The sequence below is a fragment of the Haliaeetus albicilla genome, chromosome 13 (genome assembly GCF_947461875.1).
Source record: "Haliaeetus albicilla chromosome 13, bHalAlb1.1, whole genome shotgun sequence".
In the NCBI taxonomy this organism is placed as follows: domain Eukaryota; kingdom Metazoa; phylum Chordata; class Aves; order Accipitriformes; family Accipitridae; genus Haliaeetus; species Haliaeetus albicilla.
This window is the reverse complement of record NC_091495.1, coordinates 36,862,450-36,877,342: the sequence shown is the minus strand read 5'-3', so window position 1 is coordinate 36,877,342 and position 14,893 is coordinate 36,862,450. Positions and strand designations below refer to the sequence as shown.

Below are 14,893 nucleotides of genomic sequence, written 5' to 3'. Positions count from 1 at the left end.
CGATGCAACCCAACACGGACCAAGAGCGAGAGCTGCTGAAATGTAGCTCCCAAGAGAAGGGATGGAGTGGGGCGTGAGGGGGTGGCCCTGTCTGAGTTTTTTTCCAGCTCTTCCACCCACGTCTCTTTCTCCACAACAGTCTGAACCAAGATTAGACACCTGCACCATACAAGCGCACAGACAGCTAAACTCGTAGGAAGGGCAAGTGCACTCTGGCCATGCCGCTGATAGCTCCCACGTCACAGTAAAGCATGACGGTATGTCAGGGCCTCTCCATTTTGCTTCAGGTTGTACATCAACCCTCTCCTAGTGGGAGAAGAACAGATGATAGGAAATCACCTGGAGCTCTCTCGCATCTGAGTGGTGGTTTTAAGAAGCCTAACTCATCTTTCTACATAAAAGGTAGGATTTGTGGAAACTTCCTGCCTGCTTCGAGTGGTCTGCAAATGACTTGGAGACACTGGTCCCCAACTCTTGGCTCACAGGCAATATGTGGTCACTAAAACTCTCCTATGATTCTTAGAAGAATTATGAAATTTATATTTTACAAGCAAGGGAGAGCAGATTGTGCTGTTGCCTGCTTACTCACTGAGTTTGTTGTCCTGGAAGCCCAGAAGGTGGGAGAATGGAAGTGGTCTGCACCTCACTTTGGTCCAGGACAAAGCACCTTTGGCAGGATGAACAAGCTGTTAGGAAACATTATCAGTATAAGAAACAATGTGTTGCGAGAATCTGAGAGCTAGCATCTTTAAAAAAACCTTCTGAGATAGGTATGGAAACGTGATTCAGCAAATTTCATATGCTTTCAATGACCCCTTTTACTTTGCTTTTTCTCATAGGCAGGTCTTTGCCCATTTCAGGTAGCTCAGAAGACATGCCTCTCTCACATAACCACAGCAACGACACTTGCAGCTTTGCACACTGCAGTAACAATGAAGAAACAGAGGTATTTCACCACGTCTCTCTATAAAATATTTCAGTCAGCCTGTGATCTTAGTTTTCATATACAGCATGCTAACTCCCATTCATCTGGGAACAATACTCTCCTAGCTTTATTTTCTTGCCTCTACTCATGATAAGTACACTCTTCAAAACAATATTGCAATGGCTTACAAATATAGTAGATTTCTATACCAAGATATTCCTGCACAACAGCTGGACATTAAGAGATTTATGTTGCTAGTTAACATTTTAATTTTGGCTCAGGAAGAAGAGACTCTTAATCTTAAAAAGACAGAAAAATTGCTAAACCCTCAGAATAAAGTGGCTTTTGTGACTACACACAGGCGAAGTGGTATAACTGCGTATGACAACAAACTATCTACAGGCAGTTCTCCTGCTTTTCTGGATGCTGAAGCAAAGGTTTGAGCAATTTATGATTCTGGCTCTTATATGATCAGCAACTGTCTTCTTTCCATTTGCGAACTGAAGTAAAACACACCAAGAAAAAGAAAGTCTTCCATTCCCATTTCCTACGCTATGCAGCAGACACACAGCTTTAGGGATGGATCTGGCAACTTCAAGCACTGTGTTTACAGCTTTTTACTGAAGCGTATCATTGCCCTGCAGGGAGCAGTACTCCCTGTTCCTTTGGATCCCACAATTCAAAATACACCGCATCTTCAAACTGTAATTGACATTAGTTAATAACTATTCTGGATGCTATGTGCCAGATGTCAATTAACTTAAGGCTCCTTTATGCTGCCAGACAGTGCAAAGAGCACTCATTGTAACGGTAAATTGGATGTGTAACATAGCCCTTAGTTACACAGTTAGCATTACCTACAGCTAAGAACCACGTAATTTGTTTTGGAAGAGTGGATCTAGCTAATATAGGTACCTTTCTTTGCAAATCAGTAACCCAATATTCAGAGAAGGTTTTGTTCTTTGTTCTTGTGTTTATTCTCTCAATTTCCTATAGTGTAGTTTCACCAGAATGCACTGTTGTCACCTCATTTTTGGACCTTCTCTATCTTCTGCTTTGCAAACTGAAGCTAACTGGAGTTAATGTGCAACATTTCTAGTTATGACTAAAAGATCAAAATTCATTACAAATGCAAGGCAATACCAGAAATCAGGGTAGCTTTCCTCTGTGTGTGTGAAAGTAAATATGGTTTTTGCACGGTTGATTAAAATTAATGAAAATATTTGAAAAACATTTCTGTTTATATAGCACTGACTGTGATGTTTTCATAATATAGCCTCCAAAATCAATATTATCTAGAAGGTCAATGTTACATCAAGAAAGAAGAAAAAGTGAGGAAGAGGTGCAGGAAAAAATAGAGTATCGTGATGGAAAGGTGAGATAAACTAGGATGCAAAAATACTTGAAGCAATCACCAATAGGTCTGCAGTATAGATGGGAGTCACTGCTTCAAGTAGCCATAGACAATTATGTTTCCAATTAAGTGTCTGTTCCTTAAAGGACAGCTGAAGTGTAAAGTTCACAGTATGAATGGTAGAAAATATGTATAGTTGATGGGCTGGAAATCAAGTAACGAAATGATTTTCCCACATGGATTTGCTGTATGACTTTCACCAAGTCCTTTTTGTTTCAGCTGCCACATTTGTGGGCTGGGAGGAATGATATGCTTACCATGAGAAATGGAAATGTGCCAGTGGGGTAGTGATGGTGTTTTGTATTGCAAGATTAAAGACCATTCTTTTCTTTCCTGGGAAGTGAATCTAATGGCAGTGAGCTGTGCCAGCTGGACACCACTTGAGGGAGAAGTCTTTCATTACAGACAGCTGGCTACACCTGGAGTAGCATCAGGGGAATTGGGCTCCATGCAGCCTGTCCAGTTTGCTCAAGCCACCTGTCAAAATCCCCAGCTATTCCCCAGCTGCATCTAGAGATTGCTTCCAGCTGCCCCTTGTCCTGAAGCCCATAGCTCAGCTTGGCAGCTGGTTTCATCCCTTTCCTGGAAGTCCCTGTCTTCCAGGAGGGGATGAGGAAGCAGTTCCTGCTGGCTTCCCACTGCGTCCCTGCACTCCTTGCCACAAAACTGGATAATTCACTCCTGAATGGCCATGTCACCTTCCTTGCACAGCACCTCAGGAATGACCTTGAAAGGCTGATTCTGTAGATGAGTCTATGCATTGGAAATTTGGTACATTGCTTTTGGGAAAGGTTGTCAGCAAGGTGACCAAGTGAGCTGGTGCTAGTTTCACTGCTGCTGCTCATCTAGGCCAGATCTGAACTCAGTCCCAGATGTCTCTTCAATTACACTGCTCCAAGCAGGCTTACCCTGTTAAAACATTCCCTTGATACTGAGTTGTCAATTCTGGATAAGGTTTTTGGCTAGATAAAATTAAGACAGAAATTCAGTTGCTGTGTCTGTTCAGTTCTGGGCTTCTTTTCTCACCCTGCCAGTACAGGTGTTGATTAATGAAACCAGGAGCAGTCATAGAAATGGCTTTTGCAATATAACAGTTGTTCAGGGAATACTGGTTTGAGATGCCAATTCTGTTATAGCTAATGCTGAGATGGGCTCTGTGAAAGCTTCTACCAACCACAATTCCCTCTTGTAGAAGTAGCAAATACAATATCTGTTGTTTTGATCCTCAAAAGAAAAATAGTTGTGAAAAAAGTTCACTCTGACATTTTTACCACCAGATTTTATTCATAAAATTGAGTGGTGGGCTGGACTTCCTTGTGCAACTAGAGAGAGGCATTGATGCCTTTAGAAAGAGATATTAACTCTCATTTAAACTATGTGGACTTCTTGTAGCAATGCCTTTTGTGATAAGTAGGTGTAAGAATATCTTTCCATTACTAACTAGTAATGTTTAAATACAACCATTTCTAAAAACTAAAATCTTGTCCTCAGTAATAATAACAATGCCTGTTTGGGGAAATACTGCATTTCTCTTCCCCCGAGAATATTTATTCCTTCTTCTTTTTTTTGTTGGGAGGTGTTCCCTTTTTGTGGAGAGTCTGATAAAATTGGAATTATACGGCAGTCTTATAGTGCATCTTCTGGTCATAGTCTTCTTTGGACTTCACCAAATTAATTATATTATGGGATTTGATATATGCTGAACAGAACCAGCTGCCATAGTAATTCCAGAAAAATTGCTTAAACAGAGGCTATGCTAGGTACGAAGTCATCTTTGACCAGTATATTTTTTGTAGAAGAGCACACTGATGACATTATTGCCCCCTTTTGTTAAGAAGTCTTGAGCAATTTTGCAGATCTTTGCATGCAACCACATTTTATTCTGTAGTACTGACTGTCCATACAGGGTTATGTTACTTGGAATAAAATGGTTGTTAACGTATGTCAGCAGTCTGTGTTAATACGTTGAGTTCAATCATTTTAGTTCGCACAATCCAGAACCAGGGTCTCTTCAATGACCTGTGGAAGGTATACCAGCATGTATGAAATGAGTACAGACAGTAACTCACTGAAGTTGGTCAAGAAAAAACCTGAATGGCTTCCCTGTTGCCATAGGGCTGTGTGCCTTACCTCACTTAACAGAAAAACAAGGTGGTGGGGTAGGAACTTGGGCCAAGTGCTAGAAGTAAGTTCATTTTGTGAAAATTACTTTTGGCCTCTTTTACACACAAACGAGGCAAAAATAATGTACCTGTGCTGCAGAGATAGCTTTTGAAATATAAAGACATAGCATGACTTACTTCAGGCTCCAGTTTAATTGGAAGGCAGTGCAATGTTACTCATTTCCTTTGACTTCATTTACATTAGGTGCTTTATGTGTTTGAAGGTAGAAGAGGTGCTTACTGACGGACGTCGAATCATCACTTTCCGCAATGGTACTAAAAAAGAGATCAGTGCTGATAAAAGGATGACAACAATTAGCTTTTTCAATGGAGATGTAAAGAAGATCATGCCAGATCAGAGAGTGGTGTGTAACACTTTTTTTTCTTTAAGGAAAATAAAATGATTAAATGATTTTCCAACAAGGTCCTATCATTTATCTTGATCTATCGGTTCTGGCGGAAATTGATGAGGAAGGGTGTTGGTATAACCACTCTGAGCAGTGAAACTGCTTCATGTACAAGGATAAAAGTGGAAAGAGATGAAGGTAACAGTCAAAGAAGGAACAAATGCATAGTTGGCCAAGCAGATGAAAGGAGACTGAAAGAAGGCAAAGGGCAGGGGCAGCTGTCTGAAGCAAGGACTGGTTTTTATACATTTGTAGGGTAGGTAGCACAGGGGATTCTTCCCTCTTGTCATTATGTAAATATAAATAGTTAATAATAATGTGAGCTAGAGTGGAAATAAATGAGGCCTTGGCAGCAGTGGGACTATTTTAAATTAATAGTGCATGGATGGGAGCCAAAGCAAAAAGGTGGGAAGATGACTTTCATGTGTGCACTGTTCTCTTGTATGCTATAGAGATGAAAGTAGCATCATCTAGACACAGCCATGGGGGGGGGGGGGGGTGAATGAGAGGAAGGAACAGTAATGCAAACATAGCTACTTTTATGGATGGCAGATACAGAAAATGACCTTGAAATGACTTCTTTGAGATGGCTTATTTTTAAGTGCGTTGTTATGGTTGAATCTGCTTATGCAAATATTGTGAACATGCTGCAAACACTTCACTCTCCTTCCAGATTTATTATTATGCAGATGCACAGACAACCCACACTGCTTATCCAGATGGCCTGGAGGTGCTGCAGTTCCCTAATAATCAGATAGGTATGCAAGAGCTCATAAATGTGAACTGTATGTGCAGGAAGGTTTCTATTATGAAAGTGTTGTCTGATTCTGACTCCAGCAGATTGGGTATTTTCTTCTCATTTCGCATTGTCTTTGCATTTCACTTCGAATACATTCCATCGCTTTACTGCTCAGTTTCCTCCTGCAAAGCAAAGATAATAATGGGATGAAAATGCCTCTCTTCTAATTTTGATTATCTGATTATTTGATTCTTTAATTTCTTTAGTAGTATGCTGGATATCATTTCCATCCTCACTACAATGTCCAAAAAAATCTGATCTAGCTCTGTGTAAAGCAACATGAAAGAAATTTTAGACAGACTTGTTACATCTTCTTTTCCACAGAAAAACATTATCCTGATGGCACAAAAGAAATTGTGTTCCCAGATCACACAGTGAAATGCCTCTATAGTGATGGATTCAAGGAAACTTTTTTCCCAGATGGTACAGTAGTAAAAGTAGAAAAGTAAGTCTCCTGTTAATGACAGGAACCAGGCATTGGACACAGGTACAATGATACTGACATTTAAAACTGTGGTTGGATTCTGCATGGCTGGGAAATTTTCAGACGAAAGGAGAAAGGATTTGTAAGATAACGAGGGTTTTGCTACAATGAGGCACTGCAGATTGTTCACTGCCACCTTGGACGATAGGTGACCATTTATCGCTGCAAAGTGACTGTGAAATATTCCTCATTTATTTCCATGGAACTTTACACTGGCCAGGGTTGCTAGGACATCACCAGTTGTCTGTGTTAACAATGTGGATACGGAAGGACTCAGGATGAGGACTCCTGAGCTCTATTCCTAGCTTTTTGGCTCTCTTTCTGATCTTGGGCAAGGCATTTCATGTATTATCTCTCTATTTCTCCATGTAAAATGAGGAAAAGCAACAATAGGGCTTTCTTACACATGCCTCTTCTGCGCTTAGGGAGGATCCTGTTGTAAAATAGATTTTCTGCTTGCAAAATACTTTGAGATCCCTGCATGAAAAAGTCATGTAAAGTGCAGATCTCACCATCCATTTGGTATTATACTATAGAATCATAGAACCGTTCAGATTGGAAAAGACCTTTAAGACCATCGAGTCCAACTGTTAACCTAGCACTACCAAGTCCACCACTAAACCATGTCCCTAAGTGCCACCTCTACATGTCTTTTAAATACCTCCAGGGATGGTGACTCCACCACTTCCCTGGGCAGCCTGTTCCAATGCCTGCCAGCCCTTCCATTGAAGAAATTTTTCCTAATATCCAATCTAAATCTCCCCTGGTGCAACTTGAGGCAACTTCCCCTTGTCCTAGTGCTTGTTACTTGGGAGAAGAGACCAGCACCCACCTCACTACAACCCCCCTTCAGGTAGTTGTAGAGAGCGATAAGGTCTTCCCTCAGCCTCCTTTTCTCCAGACTGAACAACCCCAGTTCCCTCAGCCATTCCTCATAAGACTTGTGCTCCAGGCCCCTCACCAGCTTCGTTGCCCTTCTCTGGACACGCTCCAACACCTCAATGTCCTTCTTGTAGTGAGGACCCCAAAACTGAACACAGTATTCAAGGTGCGGCCTCACCAGTGCCCAGTACAGGGGGACGATCACCTACCTCCCTGCTCCTGCTGGCCACACTGTGTACTGAAATACCTTTGTATTGAAATCTTATTGTGAGATAACATCTCTAACGCCATCCCATGTAAATTTTGAGGTGAATGATAACCTATGTGAGAAAGTTTCCACTTGACATTATTTGCCACTTTCATCATGTCACATTAGACAGCTCGGTGAGATAGGTTAATAACAGACAGTGCCTTCTCATCGCTTCATTCATTGCTATTTCTTTCAGGAATGGAAATAAAACAGTGGTATTCAGTAACGGCCAAAAGGAGATTCACACTGTGCAGTTCAAGAGGCGGGAGTACCCAGACGGCACCGTAAAAACCGTGTACTGCAATGGCAGACAGGAAACCAAATACTCCACTGGACGAGTTCGAATCAAAGATGAGGAGGGTAGTATCAGCCTAGATAAGAAGTGATTCCTCCCCTCAAAGGGCTGCACTGTGCATAAGTAGCTCAACCCATTTTCTTGGAAGGTCAGAACTGTTAGGAAGAATTAAGCCCTGTGAAAATGAATGGATGGCTCTGTAGTGCTGAGCTTCACGTTGGCTCAGTGACTGGCGCTTAGTTTGGAATAACCTGACCCAAATGAAATGTCTCTTGAGTGAGACTTGAAGGAGATGCAGTCATGTCCTCTTTGTGTATGTAACATTAAAATAAATGCCCACTGTATTTCTCATCAAAGTGTTCATTTCATGATACTGATCACGCTTTCCCTTGTTTTACTGCTAGTTAATTACAAAAGTGACTACAGTTAAGGAGCATGGCATAAGAACCTCAAATCTACAAAGCTTTTTGAATTTCACTTCACTGCTCCCTCATGCTGACTAAAACAAATCTATGTGGTGGGGGTTTTTTCTCAGTTAACCATCAGGAAAAATGTGGAAGTGACTAATGTTTTCAGTTTCGTTGGGTTCTTTGGAGCAGAAGATCCCAGCGTGTATCAGGCCTTATCATGAACTGTGCGTTAGACCAAAACCTGAGCAGGAGCTAAGTGAACAGCTCTGGATGTCCCTTCCAACCTAAATTATTCAATAATTATATGGTCATAATCTAAGAACCCTGTCTCGTGTATTTGAAGACAAAATGTAATGTTTATTCCATCCTGGTCATTATTCCAGATGAAACAGCCCTTTCTTCTTTCTCCAGCAGTCTTTCCTCAGACGTCCTCTGTGTTGCTTTGTTTTTTAATTAACCTCTGCCACTACTGCCTTTATTCTTCCGGTAGTGCAGAAATATTTCTGGTCAGTGAATCTCTCCAGCTTTAAGGCTCTTTGGATGGCACTTGATGCCTAGGGGGATTTATCATTTATCAGATGCTGCTTTCAACTGCCTTCCCTGTAGCCTGCCTGTCCATCATCTGTCTTGAATTTTTGGAAAGCACTGAAGCATTTCCCCTGTAGAGCTCAGCTCATTACCTGCCCATTGACTGAGAAGACCAATTATCTCCTTATGCCCTTCAGATTCCTATAGCAACAAACACACTTTCATAGCATGCTGCTTTAGCCTTTTCTCACACCTAAGTGCAAAACAATTGCAAGATTATGGAATTGCTCTTTCTTCTCTTCAGTTTCCAGTGGGTCAGTCTATCGACAAATCACCATTCAAATTACAGAGCATCCTTGGAAGAAATAGATTGAATAAAGCAAGAAGTGTTGCTAATATCGATCATACACATGCTTCAGTTTATGAATTTAATTATGATGCTGTGAACATCTATGCAGTTTGATGTCGGCTCGTGTGATAATAAAATTGCATTGTTTTTCCTTTACTTTTGTATAACAAATGAACAATTTCTAAACCTGTGCTTTTCACTACTGAAATATTTGATATATTTTATGTGTTTTGTAAAAGGAAACTAATTAAAAGAAAACCAAGATATCATTCTTTTCCATATGTTTCACTAAGAATTTCAGTTTGGTGCTGCCTTATGCTGACCAAAATGAATCTATGTTGATTTTTTTCTCAATTAAGCATCATGAAAAAAAGTGGATGTGATTAATGTTTTCAGTTTGGCTGGGAAACTAGATGTGATACTCATGTTTTCTAAAGCACCACTGTTTTTATTACCAGGAATTCCTTTTAACAAAAGGTCCCTGTTCTCCAGTAAATAGGCTGATGTTCTCTTTGTTTCCATAGTAATACAGAAAACAGGCTTTGTTTGCAGCTTTTAGCTTTAAATGGCTGTTTGCCATTCAATAACCTGTGTATATAATCCCTTCTAAATTAAATAAGGAACAACTTTGTATGCTGCTTGTTCCTTGCTTCATTAAGCACTCTCGACTGTACTTGCAGGAAGCATTTTGATTCTGGAATAATTTGGCCTATGGTCCTGCACAGGTGTAACACACAGGGGATATGTGCTAGTCAGCCTCTAAAACTATGCATGCAGCGATGCATGTGTGCAAACACCTTGCTGATGCATGCATTCACCTTGCTGATGCATGCTTTCACCTTGTTAGCACCTGCTTACAGGGAGGTTTTAATGATACCTAAGTATGAGCCTGGTTCTACTTTCTGGCAAATCAACGGCAAACCTTCCATTGGTGAAATCAAAGGGTGAGACTGCTGAGGATTTCACAGTACTTTTGCCAACCCACGTCTGGCTACTGTCTTTACCAAGACATGTTTTTCAAGTGATATTTTATAGTAGAACAGCAAAGGGATTATTGAATTAAGGGGCACAAATTTGGTTTGAAAAGGAGACAGAAGAACACCTACATAAATGACAAGCTCCATCAGGTATGTTATAACTGGGAGTCCTTCACAGACCACTTATGACACATGCCACATTATTTTTCACAGCTGATTGTCACACCCCATCTCCTCCACCTTCCACTTGCATTAGTTAACGAGAAGCAGTAATGGCTCTACCAGCTACATTTCACAGTTGTAGGAACACAAATAATCCAAATTGAGTGTGACGGCATATGTACTTAAACTGTAGCGATACACATACCTGCTTTACTACATTTTTTGTCCTAGAGGGTTTATAGTGAACAAATTTTTATGAGTCCTTCAGGGAGATGGAACACAGTTGGGAAATCCCACTTCTCTTCTTTCCACAGGTTTTCTGGCATTAGCAGAAGCATGCTGCAGCCAGTATTTAGCCCCAATTTTGATCCAAATTTAGAATACACTGTGACTTCTGAACAGAGTTACTTCCATTCAGACAGTTGGGGGCAGCAAAGATGTACAAGGAAAGGGCAGTATTTTGACCATCATCTCAAATGCCTCAGTTCAGTGTTAGTATTTTTCCATGCACAGCTGATTGCCAGTTGTATTGCAAGCAAAACAAAGCTGCCTAACTACTGTACCCATCAGGTGGCTAATGTGAGAGAGAGGTTTGATCGAGTCTTCTGAAAGTGATATCTGCAGTTTATATTCTGCCCTCTGATAATAAATTTCTCTGTTACCTTGGGAAGCCTAATTATTTCTTTATTAAGAGTTTATCTGAAACAAAACACTGGAGCAGTATATAGATTTTTTAAAATTACTTTCCATAAGAATTTCTACAGAAACCTACTGGTCATAAAATGAAAGTTATTTCATACTGTTGTTTCATACAATGCAAAATTAATTTCCGGAAATGAATGTCGGGAAGCTCACTGGATTCTTTGAAAACACAATAGTTTTGCGTCTTTCATATTACCTGCACTTTTGTAAACTGAGTGCATGTTGAATGGTCCCTGGTGTAATGTGACTAGTTTTTCAACTCATAAAGCCCCCTTAGTTAGGAAAAGAAAAGAAGCAAAGACTGCTGAGAAAAATAATAAAAAAAGACTGCCATTTCTGAAGATGTTTTGAGAAGTGCAATTCTCCATTTTTATTCTGGGATTACTTTAATATTGCAAGAATTACTTTAAAAAATTAGTACTTTAATTTTAAAGAATAATCTCTCATGGTAATTGCTAAATTACAATTTTAAAATTGTGTATTGTTTGAGATATCTTTCTAATACAATTTCAGTGTACATCTACCTCCTTCCAGCTAAATTTGTCATTTATGATATGTCTATATAACCTAACATCATAAAGTTACACAGAAGTTAAATAGCCTACCCTTTTCTTTGTGTTCTGCTGTTTTGACGGTAACCGTTTGCTCACTAATTTGTTTATTTCCTTTATGATGCTCCTTGTATCTGTCCCACCCCTGCAAGCTTGAAGTGCAGCTTCATTGAAAGGAAAAATAAGGACAAAATCTCCTACACGGGGGATAGGCCTCTGGTCTTCATCAGAGAGGAAATAGGGGCGTGTAGTTGACTTGTAGTTGCAGAAGTCAGGTGTAGGTAACCAGCGGCTGAGTAGGGCAGACTTGTGCAAAGAATACCTAGCTCCTTGGAGTTGTTTATTTTTAGCTTCAACTTTTGCTTGGGAAGGTATTTTTGGCATATTCATCCTTTCCCGCAGCTGGGAAGTCAGTGTTTTTCTTGGATGTGCTCTGGCAGTTTTCTTGGTCAGGGCAGCCACCTTACGAATCGATCCTCTTGCAGCCTGCAGGGCAGGTTGTACAAAAGAAGCAGAAGTACATTTAGCCACTTTTTGGCAAGTGAGTACGCCAGGAGTCTCCTCGGTGGCACTCTCACCAGCTGTGCTCCAGGGCACCCGCCTTCTGCCAGCCTTTATCCCGGCCACTTGGTTTTGCCTGAAAGTGTCAGTCTGCTTGTAGTTCAGCAGTTCAACAATATCGTGAAGAAGTTTTCTTTTCACAGTGTCATCGATGGAACAGTCTAAACATAAGGCTGGATTGTAGTTGACTTCTAAAAGCCACGGCTTGAATTTGTCATCAATCAGGATGTCAAAGCCAAAGAGCTCAAAGCAATTGGAAGCCACTGGTAGGGGGGTTACTGCAAGCAGGGTGAGAATCACTATGTTATTGATCTTCTGCCAGAGGACCATGTCATCAACCCCAGATATTCGAAGGTAAGAACGAAATTTGCTGAATGTCCATTTGCAGCCACAGCCAATCCCTTCTTTATATTTTTTATATGAAGCTCCGTATTTGTTGATGCTGGTGTTTGTTAGGTGTGCATAGACATTGTCCAGAGAACCAAGGTCAAACTTTTCAGTGGCAAACCTCACCAGTCCTTCTTTGTAAGTGTAAATGGTGAGGGGGCAAAAACTGGTGACACACATGTAAAGGCGCAGATCCAGTTTATACCCTGAAATGAGCAAGGGGTTGCTAATGTACTTCTGCACAATGACTGTACAGTCATATACTAAGTCTTTAATGTCTTGGAAAATGAGTATGCCCCTTCCACAGGAGAGATCCACAGGCTTGCAAATCCAGTAGCTAGGTCTCCTGCCTACTGACTCTCTCTCCTTGCTGTATTCTGCTATAAATTTGACATAGTCATTGGGCATGATGAATGCCACTGGACTAAATTCATACAGACCTGATCCATATGCTCCTTTCATACGTTTCAGATGCCTTGCCAAGTAGTCTTTTCTGGTGATCCGGACAGCTTCTGGGTAGTGGTTGAGCCTCTGCCATGGTTTAATGCTGTGGTGGTCTGTCATGCGGAAAGGTGAGTTCCGCCAGTACAGGTTCCAGTCTGCGTCATCTTGCTCCTTTTTGTCAAATTCAGTCCAGCCACGTTCCAGTAAAACCTCACGGACTATTGCGGGGACATTCTCATGGAGACGGAACACCAATGGCCTTAAGAGACCTCTTGTATCATAGTCATCTGCCATCACCTTACTAGCTGAAAGAAAACAGAATCACCAGGAAGGAAACAATGAAATTAATGCCGCAGATTGTGCTAGCAGTCATCACCTTCACTGTATTCTTAATGTCTGTCACTCTCAACGTATTCTCAAAGCATGTTGCCCTTGTGTGTTACTATGGTCCACAACTGAGAAGTCAAAGGCTGTGTTTAAGCTGAAAGATATGTAACAGGGCATCGATGCCAATAGCTGTTAAGGCAGCACAAAGCACTGGCTGCTGCAGTTATATGTCTCCACACTTTATTTACTTTTTCTTTGAGATAGCTTACTACAGCAGTAGTTGTCCCAAAGCTTTTGTAATTCTTGGATACTTAGACTTTTTCTTTTTTTTTTTTTTTTTTTTTTTTTTTGCAAGGGCCTTCAGCCTAATGGCCGTTCCTTTGTCTAGTAAGACTTACTTTGCACTGCTGCATTACTGAGACATTCTGCTAACTTAGCATGTTGCTCTGCTCTGAGCAAACTCTCTTGGTTAAGATTATAAAGCCTGATGCAAAACTGACAGTAGACAGCAGGAAAATGCTTATTGATTCCAATGCTCTTTTCCTCCTGACATATGCTGATTTAACTCACCGATAATCTTCTGCTATTCCTCCTGTGAGCTCCTCCCCAGTTCCTGAAAAGCAGGGCACATTCTTGCCTCATCACCTTCCTCTCAAGAAAATAAAGTTCCATAGAAATGTACTTAGATTCTGAATGAAATACCATTTCCCACTATCTATAGTGGAAGTAGATGATGGCCCCCATCTATTTTTATGGGTAAGAAATGTATTTTGAGTTCTTTTGGGCATAGCAATTCTCATATAAATAGTTCATGAACTGTGCTTTTCCCTCCCCAGCTAGTTCAATATATACAAGACTCAAACTAAACCACCTGTTTTACTGGCTGGTGACGTAGCAGACAAAAAGCCCCATGGACCTGTAGATTTGAGAGTGTTGCTCTTTATCTCAGTTTTAAATTCCTGAAACCCTACAGAGCTGGTCTCTGAGGATTAGACTCATATTTGGAACAGAGAGCGTCTTGGATGAGAGAAGTGCGTTCGTGCCGAGGACTATTCTGATGCAGCATTAACATACTGACCTCCACCTCCTCTCAGAAAGTAACAAGCAAAAGAAATACAAAGTGGGCAAGACATACACTAGACAAGACTCCTTTACATCCTATTACCAGAGTGACATCCTTGCCCTTTCTTTTCAGGTTGAGAGGCTTTAGACTCCAGAATGAGTATCCTCTGCCTTCCAAACAACTACAGAAACCAAGGGAACATGTCACACCTGGAAGTACTCAATGCAATGTGCAGCTGAGTTGGCCAGGGATGCTTTTTCTGTGGAAAAACTACAATTTGTTGAAATGGAAAGCTTTTTTCCAGAGAAAAAAGTAATCTTTTGCCAGCTTTTTTATTTCATTTGAGTTTTCTTGTTTTGAAATTGTCAGAATATCGTATATTCATTTTTTTAAAAGGCGGTTCAGAAACTTTTCTAAAATGCTAATTTAGTATTAAAACTAGAAGCCTAAATGTGAAACGAAATGCTTTACCATTATCAAAATGTAAATTAACATAATTCAAAAGTTTTGCAAGTCACAAAACAGCTTAAGAATCTCATTATTATATTTGAACGTGAAAAACAATTCAAAAATTCTTGCAGCATGAAAAAACATGTTTCCCTCTCCACTCTGACATTTGAGGACTCCTTCGTATGATGTAGCTATGTCTTGGCTGTCCAATGCCCTCTGCTGCTGCTGCTAACAGGCTCCGAGGGGTAACCACAAAGCAGTCACAGAGCATTTCTACAAGCAGTGTTGTGGAGTCTGTGACAAGTGTGTTACAATTCAGAGAGCAAAACCAGGAGAGTCTCAACGGGGGCTTGATGGGAGGAAG

The 14,893-nt window shown here is 40.7% G+C and overlaps 2 protein-coding genes across 2 annotated transcripts in view; one reads left to right on the top strand and one right to left on the bottom strand.

The window, feature by feature from the left end:
- The window catches only part of LOC138688416 (centromere protein J-like), a 39,845-nt gene extending 30,671 nt beyond the window's left edge, over positions 1-9,174 (top strand). The window contains 8 exon segments of the mRNA XM_069799633.1: positions 288-402; positions 840-946; positions 1,207-1,362; positions 2,202-2,300; positions 4,726-4,866; positions 5,582-5,666; positions 6,032-6,152; positions 7,520-9,174. Coding sequence (XP_069655734.1) covers positions 288-402; positions 840-946; positions 1,207-1,362; positions 2,202-2,300; positions 4,726-4,866; positions 5,582-5,666; positions 6,032-6,152; positions 7,520-7,709 — 1,014 coding nt within the window. The 3' untranslated portion in view covers positions 7,710-9,174.
- A 1,720-nt stretch (positions 9,175-10,894) lies between these two features.
- TTLL2 (tubulin tyrosine ligase like 2) lies at positions 10,895-13,232 on the bottom strand. The gene has a single exon (XM_009918297.2). It carries the CDS (start codon positions 12,981-12,983, stop codon positions 11,328-11,330), a length of 1,656 nt encoding a protein of 551 aa, XP_009916599.2. The 5' UTR covers positions 12,984-13,232; the 3' UTR covers positions 10,895-11,327.
- Between the last annotated feature and the right edge of the window lie 1,661 nt (positions 13,233-14,893).